Source organism: Gopherus flavomarginatus, chromosome 5 (genome assembly GCF_025201925.1).
Source record: "Gopherus flavomarginatus isolate rGopFla2 chromosome 5, rGopFla2.mat.asm, whole genome shotgun sequence".
NCBI classification, from domain to species: Eukaryota; Metazoa; Chordata; order Testudines; family Testudinidae; genus Gopherus; species Gopherus flavomarginatus.
The window spans coordinates 59,709,704-59,729,535 of NC_066621.1; the positions used below are offsets into that span (position 1 = coordinate 59,709,704).

A 19,832-nucleotide genomic window follows, 5' to 3' on the forward strand; every position below is an offset into this window, starting at 1 on the left:
ATTGTTTGACAAGACCTACTTTTAATAAATTAATGATGACACTGACTGGCATTAATTGTATTGCTATCCTCCAATTCTTTATCGAATTAATCCTGTATCAGCTTTTGCCTTAGTTTGTGTGGGGTTGATGTCAGGCTAGTCCAAGGGTCAGCAACCTTTCAGAAGTGGTGTGCCGAGTCTTCATTTATTCACTCTAATTTAAGGTTTCGCGTGCCAGTAATACATTTTAACATTTTTAGAAGATCTCTTTCTATAAGTCTATAATATATAACTAAACTATTGTTATATGTAAAGTAAATAAGGCTTTTAAAATGTTTAAGAAACTTAATTTAAAATTAAATTAAAATGCAGAGTCCCCCGGATCAGTGGCCAGGACCCAGGCAGTGTGAGTGCCACTGAAAATCAGCTCGCGTGCCGCCTTCGTCACGCATACCATAGGTTGCCTACCCCTGGGCTAGTCATCTGGGTCTTCTTATTAACCTTTCTTGAATATTAGCACAGTATTAACACTCTTCCAATCTTGTGGAATTCCCCTTATTAAAAATTAACGTAGGTGGGCCAGCAGTCTGCTCAGCCAATTTTTAAATCTCTTGATGCAAGTTATCTGGGCCTGCTGATTAAAGAATATTTATCCCTAGTAGATGTGGTCTAACATCCTCTAAGTTACTAATGGACTGGTGCCCAAACTGGAGGGGGCTCAGCTTCACCTCCGGTTGAAGGCCAATGGGGCAGCAGTGGGGGTGACTCAGTGCTCAGGCTAAAGGGAGGCACACGCACCGCCCCGGTGCTGTACAGCATTATTCCATCTGTATGATAAAAAAAAACAAAAGAAATATACCTGAAGAAACATACCTCCCCTTAAGTGAGTGTGAGGCTTTGAGATATAAGGTAAGTCTTTCCCTACTCTCCAAATAAAGACTTAGGATATTTGGAGACAGCAGTTCTGACTGAAGGACTTTATATGGGTCCAGATAGTTACATGTCCCCCATTTCTATAATATAGTAGTCCTTCAAGATATTAATTTATCCTCTCAACAGTCCTGTGAAAGAGAAAAAAATATTCTCCACGTTTTACAGCGGAGGAACTAAGACACAGGTTAAATAACCTAAGGACAATTGGACGGGGCTGCGGGGGGCTCTGGGTGAGGAAGGCTCCCCCCACGAGGACGGGGTTGGAGGGCACCCCTGGGTGTGGGTCTGCGGAGGGGTGCTCGGTTTGCAGGCGCACAGCTTGGCCCAGCCCTGGGGGCAGGAGGCCGCTGCTCCGGACTACAGCTCCCGTGGTGCCCCGCGGCGGAGCGGAAGGGTCCCGCTGGCCGCGGCGCGGGGGTAGCTGCTCTATCCGGGGCCTTGGCGCTTCTCTTCCTTTCGCGCCGGCTGCCGCTGTGGAGCGGCGGGTCCATGTGCGCATCGAGCGGCGCTGCCCTGCCCTCCGCCTCCCCTGGCCAGGCCATGGATCCCAACACCATCATCGAGGCCCTGCGGGGCACCATGGACCCGGCCCTGCGGGAAGCCGCCGAGAGGCAGCTCAATGAGGTGAGGGCGCAGCGGGGCCTGGGCTGGAGCAGGAGCCCGGCCGCCGGCAGGACAGGCGCGGGGCCTGGCCCGGAGGAGGAGGCGGAGCTCAGCTCCCGGGGCCGCAGCGGGGAGGCCTGAGGGGCCTGCAGCGGGGCAGGACTCGGCCGGGGAGTGCTGGCGGGATCCCCGGGGATGGGAAGAGCCCAGCCAGGGTGGGGGTCGCGGAGGCTGGGGAGGGGAGTCTCCGGCCGTCAGCCGGAGTAGGAGGGGAGTAGCCGGGGGGAAGCGGCGGCGTGGGGGGCCTGCTGGAGAAGCCATGTGGAGGGAGAGGCGGCGGCATGGAGAGGTCTGTGTGCTGGAGGGGCCGGGGAAAGGCCCCGGCAGTGCAATGCCTCGCTTGATGTCGTGCTGCCTTCCTGTTCCGTCAGCATTGTCCTCGGCTACCTGCCAGCCAGCCCCCGACGTGGGTCTCCGCAGCCGCTTGGGCTGAGTGCCCGGGTCAGCTCGCTGCTTGTCCCATTAGGAGCCATGAGTCGGACAAGTCCGGGTTCCATGAGCTTCTGTAAAGTGTCGGTCCTGAGTCTGGGGAAAGGAAACCACGCTGAATTATTTCCTAATTAAAATAATCTTTGATATCACTTTCGGATGTAGTTAATCCGCATAATGTTGAATTGAAGTTTTGGGAGAGGGGGAGGAAGGGGTGTAACAAACTGCCACAAACTGTGTTCAGCTGGTGGCAGAAAGCACCCCATTCTGCAGGCCAAGAAATGCTCAGTTCCTCTAACATCAGCAGCAAATTCTCCCTGTTGTCTTTTCTGAACACCAGTAAACAATTTGTTTGACAGTGTAGGTTGGTGGTCTTTATGGCTCCAAGGGTCTGCATCTGGTTTGTGGCCATCTATATGAATGTTTAAAGACATCTCTCTCTAAATTTGAGAACTAGTAAGGAAAATTAAAAGGTGAAACTCCATTGCTTTGTGACTTAAATGCCACCGCTAGCATTTATTAAAAAAAAAAAAGTTTCAGATACAATTCTAGTAGCTTGAAACTTTTAAATAATATTAAATCAGTTGTTTTTGACCCTCATTCAATAGATGCAGCTTTGTTTTGTATGCAGTTAGTATATAACTTATTTACATAAGTGTAAATTTATATGCCCAATAGCATCATAGAAGATTAGGGTTGAAAGGGGCCTCAGAAGGTCATCTAGTCCAACCTCCTGTTCAAAGCAGGACCAGTCCCCAGACAGATTTTTACCCCGGTTCCCTAAATGGCCCTCTCAAGGATTGAACTCACAACCCTGGGTTTAGCAGGCCAGTGCTCCAACCACTGAGCTATCCCTCTGCTCTTAACACAGTCCAAGAACTTGTGATAATACAGCAGGACACAGATTACTTTATCCACAGGTGTCTGGTAGTTGAAGTCCCCTATGACCACCAAGACCTGTGCTTTGGATGATTTTTGTTTATTTAAAAAAAAAGCCTCATCCACCTCTTCTTCCTGGTTTGATGGTCTATATTAGACCCCTACCATCACACTTTCTTTTACTCCTTTTATCTTTACCCAGAATCTTTCAACCGGTCTGCCCCTCACGTCTGTCTCAACCTCAGCACAAGTGTATACAGGAGTGGCGGCAGGGTTTCTGGCGCCCTAGCCAGAATTCCAGGAGGTGGCATTTTTCTGAAGACAAGGTTCCACTCTCTATGTCTGATGGAGGATGGGATGCAATGAAAATAGCATGCATTATTTCCATGGCTTGTTTTTTTAAAAAAGTTTGTGACTTGTTTCAGTCCACCTAACTTGCTAACATACTTCCGTGCCAGAGGGATGGAGACTAGGACTTGTAGACCTTTTGGAAGAGTTGCATTTTAAGGGTTGATGTGAAGATAGTGGTATCACAGAGTAGACTTGGTGAGGGACTGGGCTGCCTTCCGTTCTATATACTTGTAGAAAATGTATTTGATGAGTATTAATCCTCAGTTCAGATTTACTCTTTTAATTCATCTTTGAGTATAAGTAATACAGAAAAACACACAAATTGGCTAAAATTAATACAATATTATACACATGTAAATCAACATATATGGTAATTCAGTTCAGATCTACTTGTACTGATATTTGCTGCCGGGTCCAAATTGTTGAACATTCAGGAAACTTTTAGATCCTCTGGTAGTGGGGGACTCCAGGTAACGGACTAATACTATTAATGGAGAAATCATGCTGACCATCAACTAACTGACTTTGTTCACTTTGAAGCATGATGGCCTACCATACCGTATAGAAGCGTCTCTGTAAAATCCAAATATCCCAGTTATTTTGAAATCCTCGGTCATTACTGAACCAACATATAAATACAGGATCATTGACAACTGAGAGAATTTTCCTAGTTAAATGTCATTATGTTAAGTCCTGATCCTGCAAGCACTTACACATGTGCGTAAGTTTACTTATATGAATGGTCTCTTTCTTATCTGAATAGTCAATTATGCATCTGTTTGTAGGATTAGGGCCTTAATTTGTAACCTTTACTCAAGTTGATGTTTTCTGCTCTATAATGGACCTCCCTTTCTACTGTAAAGATTAAACTGCTTCTAGCACTTGAATGATACAGTGCAAGTAGTTAGCAGCTCACATGATTTTTAGTTTAATAATTCCTCTTGGCTGTCGTATTTCTCTTACTCTGCTTTGGCTGAAATGGTTCTGATGGACTGATATGAGACCTTTTCTTTCTGTAGAAAACTTGAGAATTACTCTTCCTCTTTCCTTTTAAGAGGCTACTTCTGATTTTACCTTCTGACAAGGGGAAGCAGTTTTCAGCAGGAGCATAAAGAATGAATTGACAGTCATAATTATTGTGAGAGCCAAATGTTTTTACCAGTGCTCATCCTGGTCTTGATATGCAATATATAAGAAGGTATACATACATAATTGCATAACCGGCAAATACATTATTTGAAATGATGTAACAAACATTTTATGAGACTTCTTTCTGAAGGAGGGAATGTCATCAGAGTAGGGGACTGAGATGCAAATTTCTGGATTCTTCCACACTTTGCTACTGAATGTTTGACCTTGGACAAGTCATTTAATCACCTCTTGACTTTAATATTACTTACTTCATTGATTTTTATTTTAATTTTATTTTTTTGAGTCAGGGATTGGCTGATTGCAGATCTCAAAGCACTTTACAGAGTTTGAAAGATGTTCTATAAATACAGAGAACTCTGAGGGTTCTAATCTGTTTCTCTTTCTTAGTCAATATTTGTGACACTTCTAGGGGAGATAAACTATTGACTATGATGCCGCCAGTAACCTGTTCCCCTGTCCTCCCCTCCCAGCTCTTCATCTCATTGAGTGCTAACTCTTATCTCAGTATCTTAACAAAATAGAAACCTAGATCATAACCAGCTGTCTGAGGTTCAGTATGGGCAAAACAGAGGTAGTGCTTGTTGATAGAGAAGAGAGGAAACACTTAGAAGAACTGGTAGTCTTTTATCACTTCTTCATTAGAGGGCATCTGTCCCAAGTTATCAAGATGTGTGCAACCTGGGTGGGTCCGGATAGACTTATCTTAGCAATCTCCCATCCAGCCAAGAAGCAGAGTAACTACATTCTACAGAGACACTTAGGTTCTACTTGGAACCTTACCCTTCAAGTAAGCATATCAGAAAGGAGGAGGATGTGCTATATTCCCAACTGGGGCAATTTTGTACATTGAATATGGTATATAAAAAGAGCTCAGATACTACAGTGATCAGTACCTCAGAAATGCATATGAAAATAAGGTGGTGTGAGAAAGCAACTATGGGAAGACAGTCGGTTGTATGTCCCTACCTTCTCAGAACAGTCACTATTTTGGTAGCTGGTGTTCTCTGGCATGTTCTTCATTGTGATTCCGGAGAATGGTGATGGTTTACTACTTGACTCTGTCTGACATAACATTACAAGCTAATCTTGTTGGGTAAGACACAAGAATAACTCAAATGCAGGTCTTATAATTAAGATGATCCATTCAAATAATAGTCATACAGCCTTTTTGTATGAGAACTTTCAAAAAATTACTGATTGCAATGCTGCATAGCATTACTTAACCCCAGCAACCTTTTGTTTTCCTTAAAACAAAACAAAACAACAGTTTCCCCAACAAACTCAGATTTTTATTATTCTTTGTCTTGCTCTAGTGAAGCCACTCCTTTCAAAAGTCAGGCATAATCTGACATCTCCTTGGTCTGAAATATAATATGTAGAATATTGTACAATATTGAAGACTGGTCACCAAAGCATACCCTCAGCCTGACAAAATAAATCAGTGTAAATCAGTTGAGTAGCATTAATCTCCTGTTTGACACACACGTAAATGCCTTGGTGCTGAAATAATTGTTTAAATAAAATTCTTAAACCAAGACCGGCTGTGAAAATTATGCATTTTACTCCAAACCTTTCACTAGACAGCCCTTCCGTTGATCCAAATATCTCCAAATGCAGAACCCAAACATTAATTAAGCTTTTTGGCATTCTAAAGTAGGGTAAGTAGTAGTAGTCCCCATTTTTCAGATGGGTAAACTAATATGGTTTTAAGTGATTTGTCCACTATTGTCGTGCAGCTAATCAGTGGTAAAGCCAAGAACAGAGCAAAGGAGTCCTGGCTATGTGCCATTTTCAAACCACTAAATCATGCTTTCTCAAGTGGCTTACTATTATAAGGTGCACTTGCTTCTTAGTAACCATCATATTTCCCCACTACTCAAAAACCATCTTTCTAAAAGGACTTCATCATCTTTGCCTTCCTTCCCTGGTATACATTTCGGTGTACAATTTTTAAGAGGGAAAAAATCCTAATATTTATACTCTTGTCTAAGATTTTTCTGTACTTAAAACTTATATTAACACAGCTGTGTCAGTCAGGGGTGTGAACAAAACACTTCCCTGGTCATCATAGCTATGCTGACAAAACTTCCAGTGTAGACGAAGCTATGCTGATAGAAGAGTGCTTCATAGATGTGGTGTTCCTACACCGACTGAGGAAAATATGTATGCTACATCTGCACTAAGGGGCTGTGCTGGTATTGGCTTAGTAGTATAGATTTAGCCTAAGAGGAGGAATGGGAGAGATTAGCTTGTGAAAAAGAAAGTTTGAAAATACTGTTGCAGGCAGGGTCAACACCTGAAATCCCTTTATGGACAGGAGGGGGCCAGAAGGCTGTCTTCACTTGGGTGTGGGGTCGGGGCATAGTTGTCTTAACCTCAGCTTGCTATTTCAAGTTAATTAATACTAGGTAAAATCCTTGTGAAGACAAGGCATCTTGTAGTTTCCATGTGAGTTATCAGGTGGAGTAAAAGACAATGGAGTTGGCTAACTCTAGTTAAGGCTTTGTCTACACTAGCACTCTTGTAAGGGGTGTGGTAAACAACACCCCTCTGACTGACATAAGTTTCACTGGCAAAAGTGCTGGTGTGGACAGAGCCTCCCCTGCTGACATAGCTAACACTGGTCATTGGGAGTGGTTTAATTATCCCAGCAGGAGAGCAGCTAAATGGGAGAACTTACAGCAGCACAGTTGTAGTGGTACAGCTGTGCTGCTGCAAGGTTTGTGGTGTAGACATAGCTTTAGGCCTTGGCTACACTCACACTTTACAGCGCTGCAACTGGGGTGTGAAAAAACACCCCCTTGAGCGCTGCAAGATACAGCGCTGTAAAGCGTCAGTGTAATCAGGGCAGCAGCACTGGGGGCGCGGCTCCCAGCACTGCACGCTACACCCATAAGGGATGTGGTTTACATGCAGCGCTGGGAGAGCTCTCTCCCAGCGCTGCCGCTCTGACTACACTCACACTTCAAAGCGCTGCCGCGGTAGCGCTTTGAAATTCCAAATGTAGCCATACCCTTAGACTGTACTTTTTTTCTTACAAAACAGGCTTCTGTACTTGCAGACTATTCTGATGAGTTAGGGTTGCAATGGTTTGCTTGGCAAGATCTGATGTGAATGTATGCTCTCTTTACAATATGCAGTGTTACTGTAGCTGTATCCGTCCTAGGATATTAGAGAAACGAAGTGGGTGAGGTAATATCTTTTATTGGACCATCTTCTCTCACCAACAGAAGTTGGTCCAGTAAAAGATATTACCTCATCTACCTCATGCTTGAATTGGTGTCCCAACACTGCTGCTTAGTAATGTTGCATATCTTACACTTTTTGTATGTAGCAAACAATAACTTCACAAGAGAGACTAGATGGATACAACCAACTTGTGAAAAGATGAAATCAGAATGGCTTCAGCATCTTTTTAATGGCCAACTGAATTCTTCACCCTAATGTAATAATGTCTTGCTGTTTAAGACTACCATTTCTGGATTGGTGAAGATAATTTTTTTATTTTATTTTTGTTAATTTTTTAAAAACATCAGTGTTCAGTGATGTGTTTGTCTTTCTTGGAACAGGTAAATAAAGAATTCAGTGTTAGAATACTTTGTAAACTATTGTAAAATAGTTTACTTGCTCAACTAGTGGCAGAGACCATATAGATACGAAATAAACACATTTTTAGTAGTTTATATTTATTTAATTTTGACCTATTATGTAAATTATTCATCTGATGTTTATTAAAATGTATGCTGCCCTGGAAGAATTTGTTTTTTTGTTTACATAACTTCTGGTTCCAGTTTAGCAAAGTATAATAAATATTTTATTTTTAAAAACAGTCCTTTGGTTTGCTGCTTTAACTGTAATAATTTTGGAAAAATACTGTATGCAGTATGGCTTTTATGAAAGCCTAAAATTTTCATGCTCCAAGAGAGAACAAGAAAGTTTGTTACCTGTCTAGCAGAAATGAGATAAAGTTGTTAGGGGTTATCATTTAATATTCAGTTTTTCATAAAATATATTTTGGTATGAACTATATCCATTAAAGTTATATTGATCTTGTGGGAAAATAATCCTTTTCTCTGTACTACTTACCTGTCTGAAGTGATTTGCTTTCTATCATGTTCATTTCAGACTGAATTTTATAGGGGAGATTATATAGCACATTACAGTTTTCTGTTTGTAATATAATTGAATGTATGACTGTATCAGGTAGGCAAGCACATATCTAGTGAATCAACTTTCTGAAATGTTCATGAAGCTGTGTAGGCTCTGGAAAACTGATGCTAACAAACAGAGGGGTAACATCTGTGGTCTGATAGAAAACATTCCTCAGCTAGTAAAGCTGAATGGCAAAGATTGCTCAGGGGATAAGTCCCTGAATTCTTTGGCTCTGAGACAACAAAGTCATATCAGTGACACAGCATATTGGAGTGGGGAAAGAGCAGTAGGTCAGCCTAGCTATTAAGTGCTGTATTACTTGGTAGAAAAGGACGAGCTTTTATTACCAGAAATTCTGCTGCAATTAAACATAATTGTAATTCTAACTTCATTAAATTTTGTACATATTAAAATAATGTATGTAAACAAGGAAGATTAGAGCATGATAATACTAATTTGTCTACATTTTGCTGATGCCAGTGACTTAGACTTATTTCTCCTGTTCTCTCTAAAATTTGAGCATTAAGTAGAAACACTTTTGGAAGCCTGCAATCTGTTGTTTTCCATTCCTGTCTTGGGTGATGTTAACTACTTGTGGGATATTTTATACCCATATCTGGTATTTCTGAAGGCTGTGATAAGTGGAAATATATAGAAACAAAATATTCTAAATTCAAACAATTGCCATAAGGGGAAATAAACTTTTGTGCATTCAGGCTGTTACTGTTTGAATGTGAAATATTCTGGAAGTCAGATATAATTTATGCCTGAACTTCCTCTCGTTATTTTAAGTTCTCATTTCCAACTTACCTCTTATGTTCTCAGATATTCCAGCTCATCCTGGGCATTCAAAACAAAAGAAGTCAATGGCTGTATAAAACAAGTGCTTAAAACAGAGGTTTTATTTTAGCTCTTATGTCAGTGAACAGGGACCTGGAATGCTGGGACACAGCCATTTGTTAGAACAAAAATATGGTAGGAGCTTAGAGATGGCTGCAACAGGAAAGTCTGTCCAAAAACTTTTATGCTGTGATCACAATGACTACCTCCAATATATGGTTCTTAGTTATAGTATGTAAGGCCACTTGTGTGAAAATTAATGAAGAATTCAGGTGCAACAGATTGATCCATTAGAATTAATGAGTTTGTTTAGTTTTGTTGGTTTGCCTCAGACAATTAGGATATGTCTGCAATTCAAGTTGGAGACATGCTTGTGCTAGCTGTTATTCAGTTCACATGCTAAAAACAAGAGTGTAGCCTGAGCAGTGGGTATGGGCTAGCTACCCCCAAGTACCTGCCTAGAATCTTAGCTGGGCACGTACTTGGGGTAGCTAGCCCCCTGTGCTACGAGGGCTACATTCTATTTTTCGTGCATTCGCTCAATGAGAGCCTGCCTGAGTGTGTCTCCTTGAACTGGGAATCTCACCCCAATGTAGTCAAAACCTGAGGGTGAAATCCAGCCCCTGTTGACATCCCAAATTTCTCATTAACTTTTTGGGCTTGTCTACTCTTACATTTTATAGCACTCTAACTTGCTGGCTCGGGGGTGAAAAATCACCTCCCTGAGCGCTTTAAAGCACTAGTGTAAATAGGCTCTGAGCGCTGGGAGCATCCCCTCGCGGAGATGCATTACCAGGAGCGCTGGGAGAGCTCTCTCCCAGTGCTTGTGCGCGACCATACTTGCAGTTCAAAGCGCTGCTGTGGGAGTGTTCCCGTGACAGCGCTTTTAAGTTTCCAGTGTAGCCATGCCCTTTATAGTCAACTTCATCAGGCTCAGCTCTTGTTGAAGACAGTGGAAAGACTTCAGTGGGTGCTCAATCAGCATCTTAAATGTTTGAATGTACTTGTTTGAAGGCTGTTTCTTTAATAAAGTAATGGAAAACAAGGGGGAAACTTACTTGACTTCTGAGGCCTAAATTTTCTTCGGACCTACCAAAATGAGTCTGATTAAGGCTTAGCTGCATATGTATTGATGATAAATATGCAGTGATTCTCAACATTTTTCACACTGGAACCTACCTTCAATTTAGTAGTATGGGAAAGATTGGGTTGTTGTGAAGCACATCTTGAGAGCCCAAATTTGATATAAAATGTAAATATTGATGTGTATCTGTGTGTGAATGTAGTGCTTATTAATTGCATAGATTAGGAGAACAACTTGCGTCTTTCATGCAGAGCCTATCTCGCTACTGTGCTACTAGTGCAGCTACTTCAAAAATGAGCCTCTACTCTGCTAAAGGGAATACATTCAATTAAAATTAAGGCCACTTTAGTTATGAATAAGAGTGTCCACACGGGTTTAATTTAGTTTAACTGAATTAAATTCATGCCTTTAGTTAGTTCAGATTAATTTGTGGAATGTTGTCCCTATCCCCTGATAGCCACCTTATCACTTTCAGAGACTGTGATGATTCTCTGGGTACCCAGGACTTTGGGTACCCAGGACTTGTTACCCTCTGCCTCCAGACTAATTCTGAAGAACATTACAAATGATTTCAGATTTCTGTGTTTTTTTGTTTTTTGTATTGGTGTGTCCATAGCAAGTGACTTGGGTAACTCAAGTCACCTTTTACATAGATGGCATCATCTTGTGCATAGGCTAGCTTTTAAATAAAAAAAAAATTCTCACTGAACTCCCAGTTAACAAAATCCTTAATCATATGCCCAACTTTAAGTAGTCCATTGACTTTAAAGTTAGTCGTGTGCTGCATTACTTTGCTGAATTGGTACCTAATGCATGAGTCCCTGCAATTGAAACATATTACAAGAAAAGTACTTCAATTCCATCCATTTCCACAAGTACAGTGACTAGAGAAATCTTAAACAGGTGTAGAAATTCATGTAATCAGATGATTAAACAAAACACAACCTTTTTGGAATATAAACCAATATGCTTCATTTGATGACAAGCTCCACATCTTTAGGACACTGAGCTATGGAGAGGTAGAGGGCCATAGACCCTTAAACTCTGCAGTGTCTGTTATTCCCAGTTACTTGTTCCTGTCTTGCCTTTTCTCTGCTCCTGTATCTTGAACCCCTGGAATCTGTAGGAATAATGATTCCAGTGCACTTTTCTTAAAAAGAAAAAGAAAAAATGGACACTTGAGCTATATGTAGTAGAGGCATTCTTTCTGTAGACTTCCACAATCTGATGCATATCACATGTAGATTTTGTGACCCAGTGCTTAGAATGTGCTTGCATAAATGTTTATTTTTTAAAATCTCCAACAAAGAACCTTGTTAACTTCCAGTTTTCTTCTTACTATTGTTTAAAATGAAGATGTTTAAAGTTAAAAATAAATAAAAAAATCAGAACTCAAACTATTAAAAACTTATGAAATTGACTAGGAATTCAAGTTGCATGAATATTCAAATATAGAACAAGTGTAAATGAATTTGTATCTAGAGCATTTAGGAGATGTTTCTTTATGAAACTTGTCTGGAGAGAATACCACAACTGGATAAACCAATCTGTTGATGTTGTAAATGCTTATAAGAAGCGTTCATGCTGTTACTGATTATTTGATCAAAGAACAAAGAATAGTTGGTCCTGATAAGTCTGTTTTTCTTGATGGCTTGTTTATCCTGTAGAGGAGCTGGAATATATTGATAAATATGGTAAAATTTATCATTGCCTCTTGTTACAATACAATACAAATTCTTTCATTTTGTAATGTCCTAGGTCAGGGGTTGGCAACCTTTCAAAAGCGGTGTGCTGACTCTTCATTTATTCACTCTAATTTAAGGTTTCACATGCCAGTTATAAATTTTAACGTTTTTAGAAAGTCTCTTTCTATAAGTCTCTATAGTATATAACTAAACTATTGTTGTATGTAAAGTAAATAAGGTTTTTAAAATGTTTAAGAAGCTTCATTTAAAATAAAATTAAAATTCAGAGCCCCCTGGACTGGTGGCCAGGACCCGGGTAGTGTGAGTGCCACTGAAAATCAGCTTATGTGCCGCGTTTGGCATCCGTGCCGTAGATTGCCTACCCCTGTCCTAGATAATGGCCTTTTTAATGATCTTGAAGATGTTCATATTTTCTTTGCTTCATATAGGACGTAGCAAAGTGCATAATGTGTAGGTAACAAACATTTTCCTAAAAAATGTAGGTGTTATGTTGCTCGTTCCCAGGTGCACATCATCGATACTTATGTACTGAAAAGCAGGTAAAGCCACTATATTGACTTACGTTGTGCAAAGACAAGTAAGAAAGCAACATTTCACAAGTGGATAAAGGACAAAATCAAGGAAGAAATGTTTTCAAGTTGTAACAGGGTATTATAAACAAAGCCTTATATATTGTGTAGGTTTAAGTCAAGGTCACTTTGTCTCAAGGAATTTTCTTTTTTTAGTCTTTTCCAGTTTTTCGTGCTGGGGTTAGGGGCATATAGATTGCTGTCATATTTTTAAACTAGACTAATAATATTGAGAATGCATACAACATTTTCTTGTAGGTAAAGTTAATCAGTGTAGTGAAGAAAACTATTCTTTGGAGGAGACTTATTGTGTGTATCCTGCCAATTTTTTTACATTGCTGATGTTACTCTGTTTAGGTTTCCATGCAGAAGCCAAGGTTCTGTAAGTTTGCCATTGTGCAGTGTATTCTGATGTTGAGAATACAATTCGTTTGTTACAGAAGGCCATATTTATTGGTAGTGAGGTAAAAGGGAATCACCAGTCAGTTGTGGTAAGAGAATGTAGTGCTTAATCTGAGCAGTTTGCAACTCTATTATTAGTCTATCATGAATTCATGCCTTGATGAATCATCCATGTCTCAATGTAAAGGGAAGTCTTTTGACATCGAGTGCCCAGTGTCAGCATTGCTTAAGAATATAAAACTTTGGACTTGTTGCAAAAATTGTTCCGTGAATTTTAACAGCAAAGTGGACTTTGCCCAACTGCACTTACATGCAATAAGACAAGAAAATTGCCTTCATTTCTCCTTGCGTGTATCTTAAATTATATTAATCATCTCCTTTACTTAGGAAAGAGCTAACTTATCAGTTTCCTTTTTTCTGAGAGCAATTATAGCTCACATAGTCTGATATTAATAGACTAAAGTCTTATTGTTCTCTGTTTGAGCTGTAGATGTTCACACACTTTATCTAAACATTTAGGATATCATGTTTTAAAACATTTTTAATGGAGGGTGATTTTATATAATGTTAGATAATCAAATCTTTCTTTACACATGGCAGCAAATTAGATTAAATATAGGTCTATAAACAGAGGCTCTGTCTAAATACGAACACATATCTTTAAAAATATGTTTTAGTCTGGTTCAAATTTGTGTGTACTCATAGCCTCAGATTACAGTAGCAGATCAATGAATGATGAATGTTGGACGAAATCTGATAATACTATGATGTTAGAAAATATGTACAGCCTGGCATCTCCAAATGCTAAAAAGATCAAATAATGACTTACCACCACCATTCCATGTGGTCTTAATTCAGAATGCCAAGTTATTTAATTACACAGTGTAGTTATAGCTGTGTTGTCATGCTGTAATATATTTGTCCTAAACGGGATAATTTGTTCTGTGGTAAAGACATCTGATTACAGAAATCTGTTTCAGACATGGGGGGCGGGGAATGTAGTCTTCAGTAAAGAATAAGAATTTCCCCCCCACCATGTGATCTTTTGAATACATCAGACTCAAGGGGTTTGAAAGCTTTCATTTGTCATTTAATATTGCAACATAGTTTGAATTGCTGATGTTATGATGTTTGCATCACATGGTACTCAGACATTTTTGAAAATGTATTTACTTGGAGTATCCGGAAGCTTCAAAGTTTTATTTGTAAGACATGATTGGTTTCCAATATTATTTTTTGACATCTGACTTATTTGGTTTTGTCTTCTGCTTTGCAGGCTCACAAGTCAGTGAACTTCGTTTCAACTCTGCTTCAGATTACTATGTCAGAGCAACTGGATTTACCAGTGAGACAGGCAGGCAAGTTTTCTTTTTCTTTATACTCAGAATGTTTACACACTGTATACACATTACATACAAAAAAATGAAAATGACATTACGGTTGCAAAGCAAGCGTTCAAAAGCTAGAAAGTGCCAGAATTAAGATTGCCTGTATAGTAAATGAGACTTGTAATCATATGTTGAATGATGAGGATAAAAAGAAATATTGAATAAGCTACCAGTTTAGTGAGCACAGTCCATTCTGTGCAGTGAATGAGTGTCCTATGGAAAAAATAATCTTAATTTATTATGCAATTCAGTATAATTGTGTACTGTCATGCATATACATACATGGAGGCCAAATTAAGATGGCAAGCGTAACCATAACTTTTTAGTTTTTCTGAATTTTTGAATGCTGACCTTTGTAACAGTAACATTCTTCTAATGAAGTGTCTGGAAGTAATTTCTAAGTTTATTTTGTTTTTTAGCACACTAAAATACAAAACAATGCTCAGAAATTCCATCACATGGAACTATATTGACCTCCTCATGGTCCCTCAGCAGGGCTGGAACTTTTTACTCTTGAGGGAATTTTGTGTCAAAAAATTAAAAATTCTGCACACATTATTTTCAAATTCTGCATATTTTATTTGTCAAAATAACACAATATAATCACACCAGTTTCAATTATTTTGGTCATTTCTTTCAGAATACCTGTCAGCAAGTATGTCTATAACCAAGACAACAAAAAAAGATTGTTCCAGGAGTAGAGAGTTAAAGAAACCCCTATGACAATCCAGTTCCTGTTTCTCTGTTATGCTTTTGTTGGGCACCTCAGTCTGGATGTGTCACATGTGCCATCTGGGAACATCTTGCAGGGAAAACTATGCCTCGCCGGTCTTTTAGTAATTTTTTGTCTCTTGCCCTGCTCCCATAGAGTTACCATATTTCAAATTCCCAAATGCCAGGCTCAGGGAGGAGGGGGGATTGAGTACTGGGATAGGGTATTTGGGGGTGCTGGAGGGGCTGCATGGTGCCCCTGGCCCAGACACCCTCACCCCCTTCACCCCCAGAGCCCAGCTGCAGGCTCTGCTCAGCTTTGGTTACTGTCCTGCTGGGTAGCGATGACCTGTACCTGCTGATATTGGGTGTAGGGGGACACAATTTGACGATTCAGCTGCCCCTGGAACAGCTCGAGTTACACTCTCATCCCGGGCCCGGCAGGCCCCTATTCCTGCTTACTCTGTCTGTTCTCACAGAAAGCAGCGCCCCCTCCCTGCAGACCCCAGGTATTGCTCTTGTCTCTTCTGAGGCTACGTCCAGACTACCCGCCGTATCCGCGGGTTAAAATCGATTGCTCGGGGATCGATATATCGCGTCTCATCTAGACGCAATATATCGATCCCCGAGCGCACTTATATCGATTCCGGAACTCCGTCAACCCCAGCGGAGTTCCGGAATCGACAAGGAGAGCCGCGAACATTGATCCCGCGCGGTGTGGACGGGTGAGTAATCCGATCTTAGATATTCGACTTCAGCTACGTTATTCACGTAGCTGAAGTTGCGTATCTAAGATCGATTTCCCCCCCGTAGTGTTGGCCAGCCCTCATAGAGCGCAGCTGTTGTACAGGAAGGGAGCCCAGCTGCATCATGTGACTAAGTGGGGCCAGCAAACTTGGAAATCAAAGCCCTCCAGCACAGGTGAACTGTGAGCTAGGGAGCCGGGCTCTGCTTGGTCCAGCAGCTCTGCAGCACCATTTCTGCAGGAAAAAAAAAAAGAAATTCTGTGCAGGACATTAAATCTGCGCAAATTCTGCATTGCGCAGTGGCGCAGCATTTCCCAAGGAGTAACCGTTATATCCTTGCACCAAACCTCTACCGTGTGAGCTAATGAAGTAATTGGTAGCAGTATGTGGACCAGCCACTAGAGGTGGGTGAGACAGACACACTTTGCCAATGGATTTCTGCTAGATAGCAAGGGAAGATTGAGACTCTCGAATTTTGCATTGAATTCCAGATTTTGTAGGGGCTTGTACTCTAAAGCAGGAGTTCTCTTAACAAGTTTTTTTGTGGCCTCTCTTGCTGGTGGCTGAACTGACATTTTTTCCCTAAAGTACTTGATTAAGTTTAGGGAAAAAAATAAATAGCACATATACATATCCACATCATTGTAATTTATTTATTGCTGATACAAATACCACTTCACAGTGATATTTTTATTACTGAATGTAGGTTAATATCAATCACTTTTCACAGGACACTATCTGGAAGGCTGTGAGAAGTGATACTTGCATATTTGTTAATATCACTTTTCTCAGTAAGTCCCAGGACAAGTTAAGTCCTGGATTGGGGGGAGGGGGTTTGGAGGCAGAGGCAGTGGGAGATGTGGTGAGATAAACGTGGGCCGGGGGGGGGGGGGCAGCAGGGGAGGGTGGAGCCCAGAGCTGGGGGCAGGAGCTGCATGCTGGGGCAGGGAGTTGGAGCCCAGAGCCACAATGCGGCCGGAGCCCACAGCTGCATGACCAAATGCAGGGGTCAGTGCTTGCCGCCACAAGGCCGAAGCCAGCACCTGCTACTGTGCGCCTGGGGATCGGGGCATGCCCAGGGCCGGGGATTGGCACCTGCTGCCACGCAGCCAGGCCTGAGGATCAGTGCCCGGAGCCAGCACCCACTTCCGTGTGGTTGGGATTACAGGTCAGCATATGGGGTCAGCAGCCAGGACTGAGGGTCAGAGCACATGGCCAGGGTTTGCTGCCAGGGTATTATTACATGGGAAGAACTTAGAATTTCAGAATCAAAAGGCTACAAGCTTTGACGTATATTAAAAGATTTTGAAAATGAAAAGATAGATGAAGTGTTACTGCTTTTTAAAGAGAATATTACAATCTCATAGTAAACCAAGGAAAGGCTAAGCAATCTGTGGAGGTTCTTGGGTCTTTTGAACTGATTTTTACATTATGTCTTATCTGACTGTGATGGAAATAATTATCCCACCATCCTTTTCTGTTTCTTTGGGAATGGCTCGTATCCTGTTTGCAGTAAGTCGGATAACTTCCGGTTACAGAAAATAAGGAAAAGGACAGCAGAAATAATCTGAACTAAAACTTATACTGGCAGATTCTTGTGCCCATACGGATCAGCTGGCAGGATCAGGAACTACATCATTATCACATTCAAAATAACAGGTTTACAAGGCATGCTCTCTGAATCCTTTCTGATACTGGTGCTAGACACCATACAAACCATATAAACATTTACTTGAAAACCAACGGAGAACTTGTGGTACATTATACCATACATTATACAAGTGTAGTCAGAATTCAGTTAATATTAATTTTGCTGTAACTATTTGTAAATCTGGACTTTCTTTTTCACTTGTAAAGAAAAGAGATTCATAAAGCATAGTAATCTGGATTCTGCCACATAAGTATTTTGAATTTTTGTCAATTAGCGGAAACATGCATCTATGTCAGCAATCTAATGTGACTCTCTATAGCAGATAACCTATAATCTTTGTACAGAGAAACTTAATTTGCTTTCAGGATTCACCTGAATGTAAAGCAGACCATGTAGCCCAAATATAGTCACATTATAGAACAAAATCAGACTTTTAAAATACAAGCAATATTTGACTCTAGAGATTTAATGCTGACTAGCCTTGTTTTTAAATAAAAAATAAAAAAAAAAATCTGAAAATACAAAGGAAGCTTCTTCAGAGATGTGTTTTAATAAAAAATTACTACAACTCTTCATAACAAGTGGAAATATGGCTTTCAATACTCTTTATTTTCAAAAACATTGTCTGAAAAGATGATAAAGTGTTGGTAGTAGCAGACTTAAGAAATATTACAGATGCCATACTTGATAACTGAAGAAGAGGAAATTTTTGTTCCATGTAGAAAATTGGGAGATTAGTGGCTAGTGAGTGCAGGTATTGTGGCCCTCTGATATGTTAAATGTTATCCATTCAGTCAGAGTTCATTTATGGAGTGCATTTTCTAAATGTAAAAATACGCATATCTGCATAATCACTGACTTTTGTATTGATACCAAGTGATGTCTTGCTGTTATCTGACAGGTGTTATCTACTTGAAGAATATGATAACTCAGTATTGGCCTGATCGTGAAACTGCACCAGGGGATATTCCACCTTATTCCATCCCAGAAGAAGATAGACATTGTATTCGTGAAAATATTGTAGAAGCCATTATTCATTCTCCTGAACTAATTAGGTATACAGTTTTAATTTGCTTATAATGTAGTCATAGTTTTGATACTGTTCTTTTAAAATTAATACCACTTGCATCCTACATTTCATTGTGTCTTGGATTGTAACACACAGATTTCAGAAAAGGGCAACAAAAATGATTAGTGGTATGGAACGGCTTCTGTATGAGGAGAGATTAAGAAAACAGACTTTTTAGCTTGGAAAAGAGACGGCTAAGGGGAAATATGATTGAGGTCTATAAAATCATCACTAGTGTAGAGAAAGTAGATAAAGAAGGGTTGTTTACTACTTCTCATAACACAAGAACTAGGGGTCACCAAATGAAATTAATAGGCAGTAGGTTTAAAACAAATAAAAGGAAGTATTTCTTCACACAATGCACAGTCAACTTGTGGAATGCCTTGCCAGAGGATGGTGTGAAGGCCAAGACCATAACAGGGTTCAGAAAAGAACTAGATAAATTCATGGAGGATAGCCAGGATGGGCAGGAATGGTGTCCCTAGCCTCTGTTTGCTGGAAGCTGGGAATAAGCGACAGGGGATGGATCACTTGATGATTACCTGTTCTGTTCATTCCCTGTGGGGCACCTGGCACTGGTCACTGTCAGAAGGCAGGATACTGGGCTAGATCAAGGGTTCTCAGACTAGAGGTCAGGACCCCTCAGGGGGTCATGAGGTTATTACATGGAGGGTTTGCGAGCTGTCAGCCTTCACCCCAAACCCTTCTTTGCCTCCAGCATTTATAATCATGTTAAATATATTAAAAAGTGTTTTTAATGTATATGGGTGGGTCGCGCTCAGAGGCTTGCTGTGTGAAAGGGGTCACCAGTACAAAAGTCTAAAAACCTCTGGGATAGATGGACCTTTGGTCTGACCCAGTAGGGCCATTCTGATGTTCTTATATATTGGAGAGCATAGAATTAATGCAGTAAAAGAAAATGGCTTTTCATTCTTCATTTGTACATTGTACAACATGTAAGTGATTTATTGGTGTAACATCTTTTGTACTTGGAGAGGAATGGATTCCTAGATTATAATAACCCTTTTACGAAATGTCAAAAGATAGTAAATGCCAAGCAGAAGTGAAGTAGATCAGATTAGACTCCTCTGTGTGTAAACAAGACTTCTGAATGCATGTTGAGTTTTA

General features: G+C 40.5%; 1 protein-coding gene across 1 annotated transcript in view; it reads left to right on the plus strand.

Moving 5' to 3' along the window:
* The first annotated feature begins 1,397 nt into the window (after nucleotides 1–1,397).
* IPO7 (importin 7) overlaps nucleotides 1,398–19,832 on the plus strand; it is a 55,982-nt gene continuing 37,547 nt past the window's right edge. The window contains exons 1-3 of the mRNA XM_050955036.1: nucleotides 1,398–1,536; nucleotides 14,416–14,497; nucleotides 18,537–18,690. Coding sequence (XP_050810993.1) covers nucleotides 1,402–1,536; nucleotides 14,416–14,497; nucleotides 18,537–18,690 — 371 coding nt within the window. The 5' untranslated portion in view covers nucleotides 1,398–1,401. The remainder of the gene's footprint in view (nucleotides 1,537–14,415; nucleotides 14,498–18,536; nucleotides 18,691–19,832) is intronic.